The following is a 19,093-nucleotide window of genomic DNA, read 5'->3' as shown; positions in this document are numbered from 1 at the left end:
GCAGAAAACTCCAGGGAACCTAAGTTTTGATGACATCATTGAACGTTTAAGAAAAATCAATTCCTACATAAGCTAGTTAGGACATTTTTGTCATTTGCAACTGAATACACTCCTACCTTGTACAATTATTCTTTTGACAATAAAGTTTTATTTTAATTTTCAGAGAGAAAAAGTGAAAGCCTTGGTATGTCTTACCTACTCATCTATTATAATGAAACTAGAAAGGGAAGTTTACAAACAATTTCGTGTGTGCATGAAAAAAGATGTGCACCTGACATGAAATGACATCTCAACAGTGATTACAACCATCACATCTTTCAGGGAAAACGAATAAATGTCCTTCAGTTTTTCTTTTCCCATATCCCATCTTACACACTACTGCTTCAGTTCTCTCGAAGTCTCACTAATTCAACAACTGCTTGCGACTAAATCTTCTAACAGATTATGACTTATATTATTTAAACCAGAGAACTGTAGTAACCTAAAGCTTTTACCTGAATACATCCTAAAGGTCTTCTGTGCCTCCATCTGCAACTATCCTACACATTAGCATCATGAATTTGCTTAATTCAAAGCTGAAGGATATCATAAGCACCCCAAAAGTAAACATGTCCTACATAGAAACATACAAATTTAAGTAACTTTAATTAAAGCAAAAAGATGCTGAGAATGATTACCTCAACCCAAACATGACTACAAATCACCATCTAAAAACAAATATTAATACTACTTAATTTTAACAGAGTACCATGAATTTATTTCCACTAGTACTAAAAAATATACATACTTCAATGCGTAAGTCTCTGCTTTTATCTCACATTTTTCCTATTATCCCAAATCAAAACTTAAGCCACTGTACTGACACACAGCCTATCTGTACTACAAGAAAATTCTTAAAATGTATAAAAGAAAGAATGAAGGAGTCAGAGAAAACTGAATACTTGTAGTATTTTGCCAAAGTTAACATTCTGAACGTCTGTGAGATATTAGTTTTATCACACATTCTATAAAGTCATTAATATTAACAAGCCTAAAGAAATATCAAGGAAGAGTTTAAAGATAGCTTACCTTTTATTTATAGGTTTTTCGTCTTTTTCATAAGGCTTTACAAACCACTTGCCAATACGTACAAAGTTCCGGTTCATTAAACACCGTTCCAACAGATTGTGAACTGCTTTGAAAAGCAAAGTTCGGCATTCATAGGAAAGTCCATTCTCCCACACTCCATCTTCCTCTTCTATAAAAGAAATGAAAGAAACAAAAAGTAACATAGAGGCACTATATCTACTCAGAGATAAAATCAAAGTATTATACTTTAATCCCTAAATTCATAAACCCTACTTCACCTCAGAATATTGAGCTACGACCACTTTGCTATCTCTCTAGACACTAAAACATCAGATTTCAAAGCTAATCCATAGAGAATAAAAGGCCAAAGTGCCATGTACTCTATTAAATTACCTGAAAATTATTTTCCTACCATATAAAAAGGCAATGATATATCATAAACATACTGATTTGGTTTCTGTATAAATGAACAGGACATTTGTATAACCAAGGGAAATACCACACATTCTATACCTAAAGTGCCAATTTCTAAGTTGACTCACTTGTTACTTTGTCCTAACTCTTCCAGTCATTTACCCTGCCAAAAAAAAAACTAGACAGTTAATAATTAAACTCAAAACATTTTACATCCATCAGCATTCTAATCCACAACTCAACTATAAAAATAAGTGATGGATAAAAAGGAAGCTTCTGGCACAGAGCCTAACAAGTAGTGCATTATCAGCCACCTTAGGTCTCATTTCAACCAAATGATTCCCATGCTTACTATTTAGTATAAGATTCTCTACATGGGGGAGAAATTTAAAAATTTAAAGACAAATTTTAAATGGCACTTCTGATATAAAGTTATGTTGGTAGTTTAGTCACCAAGTCATGTCCAACTCTTTGTGATCCCACGGACTGCAGCACGCCAGGCTTCCCTGTCCTTCTCACCATCTGGAGTTTGCTCAAATTCATGTCCACTGAGTCACTGATGCTATCCAACCCATCTTATCCTCTGCTGCCCCCCTTCTCCTTTTGCCTTCAATCTTCCCCAGCATCAGGGTCTTCTCCAATGAGTCGGCTCTTCGCATCAGGTGACCTAAGTATTGGAGCTCTAGCTTCAGCATCAACCCCTCCAATGAATATTCAGGGTTGATTTCCTTTAGGATTGACTGATTTGATCTTGATGTCCAAGGGACTCTCGAGTCTTCTTCAGCACCACGATTCAAAAACACTATTTCTTGGGTGCTCGGTCTTCCTTATGGTCCAACTCGCACATCTGTACATGACTACTGGAAAACCGTAGCTTTGACTATACAGACCTTTGTTGACAAAGTGATGTCTTTGCTTTTTAATATAGTGTCTAGGTTTGTCATATCATTTCTTCCAAGGCGCGTCTTTTAATTTCATGACAGAGTCACCATGCACAGTGATTCTGGAGCCCAAGAAAATAAGACCTGTCACTGCTGCTACTTTTTCCCCTTCTATTTCCCATGAAGTGACGGGACTGGATGCCATGATCTTGGTTTTTGCAACCTTTGCTAACTATAAAGCCTCAATTTTGCCAGCAAATCTATTAGCCACTCCAAGTGAAGTTACAAAAAAAAAAAATAACATAGCCATTTTGAGATAAGTATGGATGTGGTTCAGAAAAAAAGCTTTTTCCTCTCTATCCATCTATACCTGTAAGAAAGCAGCCAAGGAGTCCTACTATAAATAGGAGCTACTGCCATCAACATTTTAACTTTTAGAATATTTTAATTTGCTATTTCCAATATAAAACAGTGTGGCACACTCCTATAGTCTATTTAACTTTATAAAACATTTTTTAAGTATGGACCTTCTTTCAATTTAAGTTAAAAAATCTTTCTTAATTCAACACTAAAAATGCATATACTATCCCAAGAGAAAAATAATAAACCATGATGCTTTAGAATAAGAGCAGAGACACATATTAAGAGTGACAGATGGCAAACGTACATTCATAACTTGTACAACAAATGAGTAGAAGAAACATTAACTCAAAAGCACAATAAGCACAATGACAGTTGACTTTAAATTCACTAGAAATTTGTGCCACTACAAAAGTTAATGTTGATTTTATGTTGTTTCCTAAGTTATAGTCAAAGTCTTTCAAATCAACTGGTTTCTCCGAAAGATAAGCTTTTTAAAAATGAGAAAAGCTTTAGAAAATGACCATATTTGAGAGTTGAGATAATTTTTAAACCATTAATAATAAACAGAAAAAGTTCTTCATCCTTATCTACTTCCAATTAAAGCCAAAATTTCACAAGTTTCACTTTATTAAAGGAAACAGGAGGCTAGAAGACAAGGGAAATGGCACATAGTGGCTTCACTTTATTTAAAAAGTCTAGATCACAAGCATATCTGAGTTGTTGAGAAGGGAAAAAAAATAAATCAAAACTTTCTCAATCTGCTTTCAGTCTAATCAGCTTCTACCATTTCAAAATGAAAGTTACATTAAAAGTTTTATCTAAAATTATGTCATTTATGATTACTAAAAGTACACATATTCTTAATTCGTAAAGAATTATGCTGGAATTCTTCACTTCTTTATAAACCATCTAGTGTACTTTTTATAGCCTTTTACCTCAAAAATCCTTACCTTCTAAGGAAGTGCAATGGAGTAACATGTCATACAAAAGACGCCCCTACCAAAATCTTTTCTCAAACTACTTCTAAGTTTTAAAGCAACAAAGAACCAAAACACAGATACCATTACATTTCAAACATCTATAGTCACTATAAACTTCAAATATCAGAAAATTATTCACTTAAAACTTGAGACTGAATTCACCTTCTTACCCATAAGTTAAAAATCTTTAAAACAGTAAAAACCATAATACAATAATTTTTATAAATTTTTACATATTAAGATTTTATTTTTAAAAATCTATTTCAGTTAAACCTGTATGTAGTTAAATAGTTTAAGAAAACTAAATATAGTTTAGAAAATTAATCAGTATTAATATTCAAGCATTTCTCTCATTGCTCTGTCTAGAAAAACTCAGGTGAACTTAATCCTCATTTTACATTAAACCCTCAAATGCCCACAATGCTCATTAGCACTAAATGGGAGTTATGCATAAAACAAAGATCTGATCACTTGTTAGGATTTTCTAAGGCCAACAAATCTCTTAAGCACATCTTCACCTATATGGTAGATAACTAAGCAACCATTACACTAAATAACAATTTGATTTTTCATTGCTAAGGAAATAATAATTCCTAATAACATTCAGTGAAAAGTCGGAAGGTATTTTTGGGGTGGGCGGCGGGAGTGTCACTTAGAAAGAAGCCTACTAAGCCAAGCTTCTATCTTGATATTATAGTAACCATAATAAAAGTACTTCTCCATGTCTTCTATTCATAGATATAAAAAATGAAATGGTACAACTAAGCCACCAAAGACATAGTGGCATACACCCCTTACATTAATTAAAATAAGTCCTTGTATCTCATCACCAGCATAACAGAAAAGGGTGGGAGGGGGCAAATCTTTACCTAGCTCTTTTGAACTTAATTAACCACAGCCTAATGGGAAAAGTCTGCTTAATGTATTTAAATAAATGTTTGCCTCCTCTTCTATCTGTATCCCCAGAGAAAACAGTTTCAATTCTGTGTTTTTAGTACTTTTCTGCTACCCTTAGGATTAGAACTCTTAACCGTTATTGTTACTTAAAAATTTTTTACAAAATATTTGAACAATGAGTAAGTTCAAATGTTAAATTTGATTTCCATAAATTTTTGAGGATACAGATTATAGTGACACAAAAGGATGTGACAGGTCATCAAAATAGTTCTCTATGAGTAGGGGGAAAAATAAAAACAAAAATTTTTGATATACCTAAGTATTTGTACTCAGTTTTCTCAAAACTGACATCTTTAAATATCCTCATAGTGGTAAGCCAGTAAAAAAGGAATCTACCTAAGTAAATCTGCCAAGCTACTAAAATGCAGCATATACTAAAAAATAATAAATGGGTCAAAATTGATCATTGTTGAAAATACTATGCATTTCTTGAAAGAATAAAGAGAAATGTTTAAGTGTCTAGTTTAGCACCTGTCTTGAATAATAATTGCCCATTCATAAGCTGTTCTTTCAACAAATTGCTGAAAGCCTTAAATTGGCAGCACTATTGATCAGCAAAACCTGAAAAACACTGGTTTAAAAGCAGCCTCTTATGTTTATCTTTGATTTGAAGATCTAAAAAATACACTTTTCTTGCTTGATAGTACACAGAAAAGCATGGCAATGTTGTCCCTAGAAGACTAGCAAACATAAAAAGTTGGATCACAAGTAAATTATGCAACAGAAGACAAAAACGAATTAACTCTCTTCAGGCTACCTGGGGCATAAAATAAATTTTCAGTTGACTAACACTAGACTGCTATACTTGGCTGCTATTTATCTATTTGTCAATCTTGTTAAAGCTGTCACTTAAGGTTAAATTCCACTGTAATTAATATCCTTCAGTAAAAGCATCAAAAATTAAATTCTAAAACTAAACAATGACCTATTTGACAGTGTTTACGATGTAATTGTTATAATAAAAGTATCTGGATATGTCACTAAAATCCTGCATAAATACCACAGGAGCCAGGAAAAAGAAATATTTTTAGCCCTGACTGATTCTGTTTTTTCAATTCTCAGGGTATCGGTTTTCTCAGAGTCTCATCACATTCTAGCTACTATAATTTTTTTTAAGATGTAAACCTCAGAGAGGGGGGTAGTTGTTTTTATTTTTGTTTCAAGGGACAAACTAAAAGCCAATAGTGACAACAATAAACTTTGAACTGAGGGTTAAAGTATGTATCAAATCAGATTTGGCTTGCTGAAAAGACTTTTACCAATTAGCAGTAAAACTAGTTTACATTCTATTTCTACACATTAGCAAAACTTGAAAGGAAGGTGACCCAAACATGTGCTACATGTAAGAGGCAGGCAGAAATTAAAAATGCACTGTGGAACCTGACTAGACTCTTCAGAACTATGAAGATCATTAAAAATAAAGCAAGTCTGAGAAACCGTCACAGTCTAGAACAGTCAAAGGAAACATGACAATGAAATATAATATAGTATCCTTGATGAGATCATAGGATAAAAAAGGACATTAAATAAAAATAAAGGATAACCAAAGAAACTATCGATTTTAGGTAATACCAATATATCAGTGTTCTCTCATTAGCTGTGGAAAATGTACCTTTTTGATGGAAGATGTTAACAATAAAAGAAACTAGGTGAGAACTCAGAGAACTCTATACTATCTCTGTTAAATTTTATGTAAATCTATACCTATTTTAAAACAAAAAGTTACTTTTAAAAAATACACTATGAATGACACAAATGAAATTAAGGGGGTGAAGCAAAGGCAATTTTGTACTGTTATTACTGACTTAATATGAAAAACTGAGAATTCTCATCTGCAAAAAGGAATGGCTTCTGCCTTCTCTCACCAAGAACGGCAATGTTACTGCCACAATCACAAATATTTCAGTAACAAGATGTGGTAGCTGCTGAACCAAACAGAAAGACACTGCCTGCGAAGAGCACACTCAAGCTAAATTAACCAGCTCTTTAGTTACCACCTGGGTCCTTCCGGTTCCCCTCTCCTTGCTACCACACCTCCACTTGGAACTCAGGACTGCCTCCAGCAGCTGATGCCACCCCTACTGTCCAGCTGCTCTCTTCTCAGGGGAGCTTAAAAGAAGGGGATGGAGTGCCACAGATGGGAAGAAATGAAAAAGGGGTTAGCTCGAGAGACAGCGGCAGACTAATTACCCCAAAAGGGAGGCAGACGGTGTCCCTGGAGCAAAGAAAAGGGCGAGACAAATATACTCCATCTGAAAAGACCTTATTATTCTTTACGATATGTTTGATTTAAGTGAAAACATTCTAAAGTAAATGACAGGTTAAAAGAAAAGCTAAAACATTATAAAAATACCATTGGCTACACAAACTGTTTAAGATAGTATCAGATAGACTTTGAAACAGAAAATATGATTACATATAACCATTAATATATTTAGGTTTACTATTTTAATTGCTTTCACTGATAAATTCTTAAGTTAATTGGCATTCAGCAAAATCTGACAAGTAAAGCCTAAATTTCCAAAATTACTTTCATTATGTTCAAATAAATATTTTAAAGTATAGACAGCACTATTTTAAATAATTATGCTTACAAGCAAACTAGAGAAAAAAATTTAATAGCTGTGAAGTTTCAGGAGAAAACCTATTTAAAACAGGAAAAAAACTACCCACATAGTATTTTAATATACGTCACGCCAGTTCACAATTAACTTTAATAGGCTTTTAATTTTCAAAATGTTAGTCCTACTAATGTAAGACTAATACTACATAACTGTTAAGATTATGTTTGATTCCACAAAATGGATTTCATGGAATCTGGGGGAGAGGGGGTGGGGAGAGGGAAATGGTCTGTTCAGATGTTCTAACTTTATTAAGAAGACTGAAACTTCCAAGACAGCATAATAGTTTATCTATATTATCAATAGTATTAAAACAGTCTTCAAATATTTTAATAAGGTGGTTTTTATAATTACTTCAAGATTAAAATAACTCAAGCATACCTAAAGTCAATGAAAGAAAAAGGAAGCTGGCAGGCTTAGTTTTTGGCATGATAATTACAAAGCATCACTTTGCTGATGCTGTAAAGGAATATTATACTCTGACGTGTATGCATACATCATATACACATACATATATACAAACTCATCATTTAATATATTTAGAACCACACTACATACTTAAAAATAAGGGCTAGACTCTCCAGCAGGATCTTATTAGAAAAGCTGGAAAGCACTGATCATAAAAGAATTGCAACCACTCTCAAAAATAAATATTAAGACTGAAGGGTTTGTTCATTTGAAGATAAAAAATGTGACACACACATTTCTGCACAAACACTGGTCCTAAGTGTTTGTTTGAGACAGTCACCTGGATTACATACATCCAAAAATAAAGTAAGTTCTATAGATCAAATAGACAATAACAGAAACTCCAGAGTACTTGATTTCCAATAAGAAAACTTTTTTCAGTTATCTGAAAATCCTAAATTTTCTCGTCAAGAATCATTATGTTACATCTTACTGAAATCTTTGGTACACTGCAGCAAAAAACTAATCATCTACATTCCTATCATCAAAGATTCAGTTAACACGGACTCTAAACACAAGCTTCAGTATTACATGAAGAGTTATAGTTTCTCTTTTCAAAGTAACATTTGGTCCTAAATATCAAGAAAATAAGACAAGTAATCTTATTAATTTGCTCATAATAAAATTACTTCCCTAACTTTTCAGATTATGACACGTTCCACTATAAAAGCTAAACAAGTTGGCACTGTTTCATATCAGACAGTCTTTGATGGAATAGTACCTAAAATAAAAGAATCACATTCCAAGAATAAGAAAATTAACATATGCCTTCATTTGCTAATAATGTAACAACCACAAATAAAAATACTGACATAACTATATGCCTAGTGGGGGAAAAAACACACATGAGAAAGTTACAATATTTTCAGATATTTCTATAACTGTGTGCATATTTACACAGAAGAGAGTAGTAGCAGAATTGACACAAAGATGAGTTACATTTGGTTTCAAAAGTATTTTTTGACTCTGTTAGGAAAAACGCTCCCCGATTCTATTTTTCTTAATTTTAATTAATTTACTAACATGACTTCCTTGGGCTGTCTGCCAGAAATTCATGAGAAAGCTGGGAGGTGAAAGAATAAAGTTATTCAAGGCTCAAAAAACCTGCCATAAAATGCATAATTTTCTAAAATAAAATAACCGCAGTGAAATAAAGCATGAAGCTGAAGTTTTGTCTGGTTTCACAGTAAACAATGTTCCACCAAAAAAATCTTCATTTGTAATACAAATGTTTTTAGGAAAAATATACAACATTACTATATCTTTAAGTTAAAAATGATAAGCTGCTTTCACCTGATAAGTCATGGTGAATAAGGTCAGCAAAATTGGGGTCTTCACCCCACCAAAATATCCACAATTCTCTTCTTCCAGGTCTCTGATCACGCCGCCAAACACCAAGTACATCTGCCTTAAGGCAGCGACTAAAACTGCTTAAAATGGGGTCTTCCTCTGTCACCGGAAACAGAATAGGGGCAGAAGTTGGGCCTTGCCATACGTATCTTTTCCATTTAATTCCCGTCAAGTCAGCCTGAGGAAAAGAAAGTATGATTTTTTTATTATTGCATATTCACTCAAAATCAAAAGTCCTCACTATTATAGTCCCCTATTTCATTAAGACATTACAATTTTTCAACATGTCCTTGGGATACTGAAAACAGACTGACCAAAAAAGAAAGGGGGAAAAAAAAGCTTATTCTGATAATTCAGCAACCAAAAATTAAAGGAAAAGTACAAAGACACTGAAAAAATTAATACTGACATGTCACCGAATACAAGTCAATAAATGTGTCCCAAGGATTAATTTAAAAACTTTAATAATGTTAAATATAAACATAGACTTTAATACTGCACACTGAGTAAACATTTGCTCTCTGTCCTAAGTTCTGTTCTTACTGGTTACATTTGTTTCTTGGTATCAAACTTACTACAAAATTAACTTTTAAAGAGTCATCATTCCATGTTTATAGAAGTCACAGCTCTAACGAAAAGAAATCTCAACTACAATTGAAAACATTCTTGTTAAATCTTTACATATCCCTTTAAGGAAAAGTCAAATAGCTGTTCACAAAGAACCGTCAGATTTGTGCTAGTCTTATCTTCAAACAACCCGATCCTAAAAGTACCAAAAATAGACTGAGTTGGAGAAGACAGAAATGTAAAACCTGCTGTTTGTCTACTATATCTGAAAAGATGCTGATTAATGGATATTATACAAGAAACATTTTATAAGGGGGAAAGGCATTAAAGATCTCAATTTAGTACCGTAAAATAAATTATCAGCGTGAATTCAGTAATTCTTTAATCTAACTTAAAAGAGCAAGCTTAAGGTGCTAAAAATGAAACTGCTGATACATGACTGGCAGTTTACACTTGCCAACTAGTTGTGCTCCGCCCACTCAATTCACTTACCTATCACACACTCTCTTAATATTTCTCATAGGACAGGGAAAATGAAAAAAAGAAAGTTACCGAAACTTCAAATCATTGATGAAACTAAGCTCCTATCCAACTGCTGACTGAATATTTGCAACAGTTGGTACTTTTGAAAGTCTTTACTGAGATGTTCCCAAACCGGGGCCAACCAACACAACTGCCATCCGTAAAGCCAGCTTCCCCTGACTTTTCACTAAGAGGAGGAACAGCCTTCTGTATAAAAATATTTAGTCCAGAACCATAGGATCTCTTCTATAAGTTCGCTCCACTCTCACAAACTTAATGTTCTAATAAAAGCAAGTCGGCTAGAGATTGTCAAAACCGCAAACTGTTTTCAAAGTTTAAAAGAAAAACTACGGAACGGCATTGACTGGGTTTTAAGAGTCTGAAGTCACCCAAGGAACAAACGAACCCCCTACAGTTTGACTCATCTTTATTAAAAAAAAAAAAAAGAACACCACGTAAAATTAAAGGAGTGTTAAGTTCCGGGGTCCCGTTTATGGGGGAAAACAGAGGAGCAGAGCCAGGCAGTGGGGGAATGGGCAATAACAGAAAGTGGCAGAAAAGGGATACACGGTCAATAAGGAGACGAGCAACAGTTAAGCCAGCAACACAAGAGGGAAACGCCGCTGTCCTGCCAGGAAAGGAGCCCAAGTTGGGAGACAGGACTGCGGGTGAGAAAAGTGTCGGAAACGGGAGAAAAGGCCGACGCTGGCAGGGCAGCCCGGGCCAGCGGGCGAGGACGGCGGCTCCGGGCCGGCGCGGGGCTCCCGCGGCGCCCGCTCGGGCCGGGCCTCGCCCGGGGACTCGGGCATCTGGATCCGACCCGGACCCCCTCCCCCACGGCCCAAGGGCGCACCTCGCGGCGCCTCCCCCACGCCCGCCGCCGCGGCCCCCGCCCGGCACTCACCAGGCAGAAGAGGTTACAGTGACAGTCTTCCAGGCTGGCCCCGTTCGGCACGAAGGAGGAACTCATCGTCCCTCACAGCAGCCGCCGCCGGCGCCACAACCCACCATCCGCCATTACCGCCGCCTCCGACCAGAGAGAGAAACAGACACCGGGGAGGGCGGGGGGTGCTGGTTGGGGGGGCGGTGGAAGAGGAGGCCGCCGGGCCGCCCGCCCTCCCCAGCCACCCCCCCGCCGCCGCCGCCGCCGGCAGCCCCCGCCGCCCGGCCGGCACCCAGCCGCCCGGGGCCGAGGGCCGGAGGCGGGAGGGCCGCGCCGCGCTCGCTCCGCCGGCCGGGCTGCGGCCGCCGCGGACGCGCGTCCCTCCTTGGGGGACGGAGGGGATGTGTGCTCCTGCCACCGGAAAAAAATAATAAATTACAGAATAAATAATTAAAGCCGAGTCCGAGAGGGCAGAGCCCGAGCCCCGGAGGGTGCTCCCGGGGCGGAGAGGCGCCCGCAGAGGGGCGGGAAGGGCGAGAACCGGGAGAGAAGCCCAGGCCCCCGGCCCGGCGGCGGCGATGTCCTTAAGCCCAGAGTCTCCTCAGCGGCGGAGGCTGGTGGCGGCGTCTGCGGGCTCAGACCATTCTCTGGCTGTGTCTTCGTGTCGTCCCTGAGCCAGACCGGCCTAACGTCAGCGTTCCTGCGGCCTCACCGCCGGGACGCCGTAGTCTCCCCCATTTTGTGGGCCCAGCGGGCGGTGTTTTTCCCCCTTTAATCCGAATTCACGGGTTTTCCCTTCGCTTTAATGGCGGCCACAGGGACCAGCTCGCCCTCTCTGCCCGCCCATTGGCCGCCGGGAGGTCACGTGGGCCCAGGCTCCGTGGGGAGGGGGAGAGAGAAGGGAGTGAGGGAGGGCCGGGAAGCGTTCAGCGGAGGCGCTGAGCCCCGGGGGACGGGGCAGCCGGCTGGTGGCCACCGAGACAGCGCCATCTGCTGGGTGCCCCGGCCAGCGTGCGAGGAGCCGGGCCCTGGCCCTCTGTCTCCTTGCCGGGCAACTGACAGTACCAGAGGGTTCCCATCACAGATCTGAGAAGTACGTTGAAATCAGTTTGAATTCTTTGGAAGAGAAAAGTACTGCAAAAATTCTAAGCCGTTCTCACTTGTTCCTCAAGGCCGTTGGGGTGCGGCACAAACCCCTGGGCTTGGGCGCCAGATCCTCTGAGACCGGACTCGGCCCCTCGAAAGTTGGGATATTAAGAAAGAAACAAATGAAACAGTATAGCCTTGTGGTTCACAGCCGGGGAGTTAGAGTTACACTGCCTGGGTTCGAACTTTGCGCAGATCACTTACCTGCGTCCCAGTTTACTCATCTGTGAAAGGAAGACATGTCGTCTCCCTCACGGGCTGTTGTGGTCAATGAGTTAATACAAAGAAAACACGTAGGTAAGCGCAGTGCCCGGCGCAGATAAACACTGCTTAGAGATATATATTACTGTTATCGTTACGTCGTGTGGTTATTGTGAGGAGTAAGTGACCCAGTGTATGTAAAATGCCCACTGACAGTCATCTCTCCGGGAGCACTGGCACTTACTTTGCTTTACCGCTATGTCGCCAGCGTCTAAAAAGGTTCCTAGCACACAGTAGGTGCTTGATATTTGTGAATTTGCGAGTGAACGGCAAGAAGTAGGAGCCAAATAAAACGTTCGTTCCCGTTCCCACAAAACATTTCAGTTCTTGATTGGATCACACTTCAACGTAGAAATTCAAGACATTTTTCCTAAGTTTTAGAAGGGAGAGAAGGGGAGAGAAAGAGATGGAAAGGAAAGAGAGGGGCGAGGGGGAAAGAAGGAAAGAGGGAAGAAGGGAGGGAGGAAGAAGTAAATGTGATTCAAAAAATTGGAGACATCATCGAGTTAGGACTTTACCATAATTTTTCATCTTAGTTGCCTCTGTAAAATGATGGTGGATTCTCCTATGTCCTTATTCAGTCACAGATTGAAAAGCCTTCCTCCTGTATTGATTCATATATGGTAGTGAAGAGCCCAGATCTTGAAGCCAAAAACCTACAGGAGAAGTTATGCCACATACTAGTTGATCTTGGATCAAATTTGACTTTAGATCAAATTAATTACTCCTGCTCTCAAGTTTCTCATTGTGAAATAGGGATAATAAAAGTACTTTCCTCCTAAAGTGTCTGGTGGATGAAACGTTGCAGACATAGGGTTTGCCACAGTGCTTGCTAAATGTTAGCTGTTAATATACTTTAAAAAAAATCATTATTGAGCACCTGCTGCTCATATGAATGTGTTCCTGGTCTGTGCTAGGCCTGGGATGCAAATATGAATAAGATATATGCATAACCCTAAACACTTGGCCACCTGATGCAAAGAACTGACTTATTAGAAAAGACCTTGAGGCTGGGAAAGATTGAAGGCAGGAAGAGAAGGGGATGACAGAGGATGAGATGGTTGAATGGCATCACTGACTCGATAGGCATGAGTTGGAGCAAGCTCTGGGAGTTGGGGAAGGACGGGGAAGCCTGGTGTGCTGCAGTCCATGGGGTTGCAAAGAGTCGGACAGGACTGAGCAAAAGAACTGACTGAACTGAACTGAAAGATTCCCGAAGCAAGGCAACAAAGGAATCATTTCCCACAGGATAAGGTAAGATACAATGTAGGTAATTGCTTGAATAAGGTATCTATCAACTGGCACAAGAGGCGTGCTGGAGGAGCACCAAAGTCGGAGAAGGCGGCTCAAAGTAGGTAGCATTTGAAATCAGATTTGAAGGATAAAATGAATTCTTATAAAGCCCTTTGAAGCAGTTAAATCTTATTAAACCCAATTCAGATCCAAAGGCCACATATCAAAGTCAATTATGCAACCAGGACTAATTCAATCCAGGAGCTCAAATCAACTAAAGTTCACATCCTTTCTAACTAAGTTCTTGCACTGGGAGACTGCAATCTCCAGACAGACCCAACAAGGTAAGAGACCCTCTGCTCATCTCTCTTTCCCAGAGAGAATCCTCAGGCCCTTACTCCCACTGCTTTTGTCACTCTGAAAAGTTCTCCCCCGTCATTTATTTTATCTAAAACCAACCTTTTTAGAAGTCTCCCCCTCCACTGTCCTGCCCTCAACTTGAGCACCTTCCTTAGGACTCCGGAGGCAGACAGGATATTCCTGAAACTCACCTGATGGGAAGTAACATTTTGACTGGCATTTCATTTGAGTATCAATCTTCCCCTAAAGACAGGGATGGGGGGGTGGCCAAGAGTGGAAGGAAGAGGTGAAAAGGTAAAGAAAAATTGAGAGAAAGAAAGGAGAAGCCGAGTGGAAGAGACACCAACGGTGAGAGGAATGGAAACATCCTGAGGTCTTGGGGAGGAGATGAAAGAGCAATATACCATAGCCATTCACATTCTCTTAAAACGGCACTTTGTGTGATGTAAAGAATAAGAAATAAAAATGTATGTGTACACTGTCAGAAGTTTGGAAGACACAGGAAAGTGTAAAGGTGAAAACATTTTAAATGGACATGCTGCCTCCTCCCCCTGTAAATGCCCATGAGCACATCACCATTCACAGTTCACCGTCAAATGTGTATATATAGGGAATATATATATGCATGGTTGAAGTCATACCATAATACATTTTACTACACACACTTGTCATCTAAATGTCAGTCAGGTCATGAAAGGATAAGGTACAGGATATACAAGGAACTCATTCATAATCTTGCTAGATACAGCATTTAGACAGTTGAACAAACGAGTATCAAAACTCCACAAGATGCTTACTAGTCCCCTAACTTCCATTTACTCATTTGTAAGATGTATTACTATGTCATAATAGCACCTACATTTTACTGTTGTGATGACAAGATGTCATTCAAGTAACAGAGGAGAGCCAATCAGGAATCTCAAGATGAATCTAGAGGTGCCTTGAATTGATAATCACCAATAGTCTTCTACTGTTTGAATTGTGGATTCAATGATCTACATTTAAAACTGTTCTTTAACTTCATCCTTTTAAGGGCTCCATCCTGAGCTAGAAAATGGAGATCCCAAGCCTCCAGGGAGGGTGACAGTTATATCACCTGAGACTGAGAAAGTCCAGGAAAGGGCAATGTTTGTCCTTAGGACTCGTGCTCCCCTCCTGATTCTGAAAAAAGCCAGGGTCTCAAGCAGTAGAAATAATAAGAGCTAAATAAGTAATTAAATGTTCTTCATAGCCACATTCAAAGAGAAAAAAAGAAATAAGTGAAATTAATTTTACTTTTGTACTATATTTGGGTTTCCCCGATGGCTCAGCAGTAAAGAATTTGCCTTCAATGCAGCAGTCACAGGAGATGTATGTTCAATCTCTGGATTGGGAAGAAACCCTGGAGGAGAGCATGGAAACCCACTCCAGTATTCTTGCCTGGAGAATCCCATGGAAAGAGAAGACTGGCAGGTTACAGTCTATACGGTCACAAAGAGTAGAACATGACTGAAGCAACTTAACATGCACACAATCTATTTACCCAAATATAACATTCCCTGGTGGCTCAGAGGTTAAAGCGTCTGCCTCCAATGCGGGAGACCTGGGTTCGATCCCTGGGTCAGGAAGATCCCCTGGAGAAGGAAACGGTAACCCACTCCAGTATTCTTCCCTGGAGAATCCCATGGACGGAGAAGCCTGATAGGCTACAGTCCCTGGGGTCGCAAATAGTCGGACACGACTGAGCGACGGAATGGAATATAAATACTATTATTTCATATGTAGTGAAATAAAATTTATCATCGGGATATTGTTTTTTAATCAAAACATTAAAATCTTCATGTATTATATTTTAACTTATAGCACATTTCAGTTTAGTCTAGTCACATTTCAAGCGCCTAATAGCCACATGTAGCTGGTGCTACTGTGGTGGATAATACAAGTTTACAGTCAAAAGCTAAAGCTAAGGACCAGTTAAGCTGTGGAATGAATGGTCTTCTGCCTGGGGACAATTGATTTTCTTAAGGTCATGTTAATGGTTTAATGTTGTACTTAATTCAATAGAAAACAAAACGCTGAGGCATCACAAACTATTTTATTTAGTGAATGCACAGACACTACTTAGTTGAAGATAGAAATAAAGAGATACCCTTGGACGGCAAGGAGATCAAACCAGACAATCCTAAAGGAAATGAATATTCACTGGAAGGACAGATGCTGAAACTGAAGCTCGAATACTTAGGTCCCCTGATGCGAAGAACCAACCCATGGGAAAAGACCTTGATGCTGGGAAAGATTGAGGGCAGGAGGAAAAGGGGGCAACAGAGGATGAGACAGTTGGATGGCATCACCAACTCAATGGACAAGAGTTTGAGCAACCTTCAGGAAATAGTGAAGGACAGGGAAGCCTGGCGTGGTGCAGTCCATGCGGTCACAAAGAGTCCACAGGACTGAGCAACTGAACAACAATAGTAAGTTAGCAAGTTGAGACAAGAAGAACATTTATTAGTTCTAAGCCTCAAATATCCTGAATTATCTTGAAAGTTGCCCTGACTGGCCATTTTCTTAGTACATTCTATCAACCTCATCTATTTCTCGATAAATGTTTTATTTTAATATTAAATTTGAAGTCAGTTCCCTCTAATTTCCTTACTTTGAAATTAGACTTGTAAACCTTCATAAGCAAATCAGATATCCCCCTCCCCCATCTTTATTCCACTTGAGATAGTCTTTGACTCCTCTGGATGTCTGTTTGCTCAAACCTAATGAAAGAGATCAGATTCAATAACTGGTATGATTTATCACCTAATATGCAATACTTAATATATATCAAGCATTGTGCTAAGTATTTTGCATTCAGTTCAGTTCAGCTGAGTTCAGTTCAGTCGCTCAGTCATGTCCAACTCTTTGCGACCCCACGGACTGCTGCACGCCAGGCCGCCCTATCCATCACCAACTCCCAGAGTTTACACAAACTCATGTCCATTGAGTCAGTGATACCATCCAACATTCTCATCCTCTGTCGTCCCCTTCTCCTTCCGCCTTCAATCTTTCCCGGCATCAGGGTCTTTTCAAATAAGTCAGTTCTTCACATCAGGTGGCCAAACTATTGGAGTTTCAGCTTCAGCATAAGTCCTTCCAATGAATATTCAGAACTGATTTCCTTTAGGACGGACTGGTTGGATTTCCATGCAGTCCAAGGGACTCTCAAGAGTCTTCTCCAACACCACAGTTCAAAAGCATCAATTCTTCAGTGCTCAGCTTTCTTTATAGTCCAACTCTCACATCCATACATGACCACTGGAAAAACAATAGCCTTGACTAGACGGACCTTTGTTGGCAAAGTAATGTCTCTGCTTTTTAATATACTGTCTAGATTGGTCATAACTTTTCTTCCAAGGAGTAAGTGTCTTTTAATTTCGTGGCTGCAATCACCATCTGCAGTGATTTTGGAGCCCCAAAAAATAAGGTCTGTCACTGTTTCCACTGTTTCCCCATCTATTTGGCATGAAGTGATGGGACCAGATGCCATGATCTTAGTTTTCTGAATGTTGAGATTTAAGCCAACTTTTTCATTCTCCTCTTTCACTTTCATCAGGAGGCTCTTTAGTTCTTCTTTGCTTTCTGCCATAAGGGTGGTGTCATCTGCATATCTGAGTTTATTGATATTTCTCCCAGCAATCTTCATTCCAGCTTGTGCTTCCTCCAGCCCAGCATTTCTCATGATGTACTCTGCATATAAGTTAAATAAGCTGGGTGACAATATACAGCCTTGACACACTCCTTTCCCGATTTTGAACTAGTCTGTTGTTCCATGTCCAGTTCTAACTTGCTTGTTGACATGCAAACATATTTCTCAGAGGCAGGTAAGGTGGTCTGGTATTCCCATCTCTTTAAGCATTTTCCAGTTTGTTGTGATCCACATAGTCAAAGGGTGTGGCATAGTCAATAAAGCAGAAGTAGATGTTTTCTGGAACTCTCTTGCTTTCTCCATGATCCAGCGGATGTTGGCAATTTGATCTCTGGTTCCTCTGCCTTTTCTAAAACCAACTGGAACATCTGGAAGTTCAGAGTTCATGTACTGTTGAAGCCTGGCTTGGAGAATTTTGAGCATTACTTAACTAGCGTGTGAGATGAGTGCAATAGTCCAGTAGTTTGAGCATTCTTTGGCATTGCCTTTCTTTGGGATTGGAATAAAAACTGACCTTTTCCAGTCCTGTGGCCACTGCTGAGTTTTCCAAATTTGCTGGCATATTGAGTGCAGCACTTTTACAGCATCATCTTTTAAGATTTGAAATAGTTCAACTGGGACTTCATCACATCCACTAGCTTTTTTCATATTGATGCTTCCTAAGGCCCACTTAACTTCCCATTCCAGGATGTCTGGCTCTAGGTCAGTGATCATACCATCATGATTATCTGGGTCATTTAGGTATTTTTTGTGTAGTTCTTCTGTATATTCTTGCCATCTCTTCTTAATATCTTCTGCTTCTGTTAGGTCCATACTGTTTCTGTCCTTCATTGAGCCCATCTTTGCATGAAATGTTCCCTTGGTATCGCTAATTTTCTTGACAAAATCTCTAGTCTTTCCCATTCTATTGTTTTCTTCTATTTCTTTGCATTGATCACTGAGGAAGGCTTTCTTATCTCTCCTTGCTGTTCTTTGGAACTCTGCATTCAAATGGGCATATCTTTCCTTTCTTCCTTTGCTTTTCACTTCTCTTCTTTACACAGCTATTTGTAAGGCGTCCTCAAACAACCATTTTGCCTTTTTGTATTTCTTTTTCTTGGGGATGGCCTTGATCCCTGCCTCCTGTACAATGTCACAAACCTCCATCCATAGTTCATCAGGCACTCTGTCTCTCAGAGCTAATCCCTTAAATCTATTTCTCACTTCCACTGTATAATCATAGAGATTTGATTTAGGTCATATCTGAATGTCTAGTGATTTTCCCTACTTTCTTCAATTTCAGTCTGAATTTGGCAATAAGGAGTTCATGATCTGCGCCACAGTCAGCTCCCGGTCTTGTTTTTGCTGAC

The 19,093-nt window shown here is 39.2% G+C and overlaps 1 protein-coding gene across 1 annotated transcript in view; it reads right to left on the bottom strand.

The window, feature by feature from the left end:
* The window catches only part of MED13 (mediator complex subunit 13), a 96,755-nt gene extending 85,439 nt beyond the window's left edge, over window positions 1-11,316 (bottom strand). The window contains exons 1-3 of the mRNA XM_055399971.2: window positions 11,096-11,316; window positions 9,046-9,280; window positions 1,069-1,237 (exon numbers count right to left, since the gene is read on the bottom strand). Of these exons, the coding sequence (XP_055255946.2) occupies window positions 1,069-1,237; window positions 9,046-9,280; window positions 11,096-11,161 (470 nt within the window). The 5' untranslated portion in view covers window positions 11,162-11,316. The remainder of the gene's footprint in view (window positions 1-1,068; window positions 1,238-9,045; window positions 9,281-11,095) is intronic.
* Window positions 11,317-19,093: the final 7,777 nt, after the last annotated feature.

The sequence above is a fragment of the Moschus berezovskii genome, chromosome 20 (assembly GCF_049115385.1).
Source record: "Moschus berezovskii isolate FMDL1 chromosome 20, NW_MosBer_1.0, whole genome shotgun sequence".
NCBI lineage: Eukaryota > Metazoa > Chordata > Mammalia > Artiodactyla > Moschidae > Moschus > Moschus berezovskii.
The sequence above is the reverse complement of the archived record's forward strand: the minus strand, read 5'-3'. Positions and strand labels throughout refer to the sequence as shown.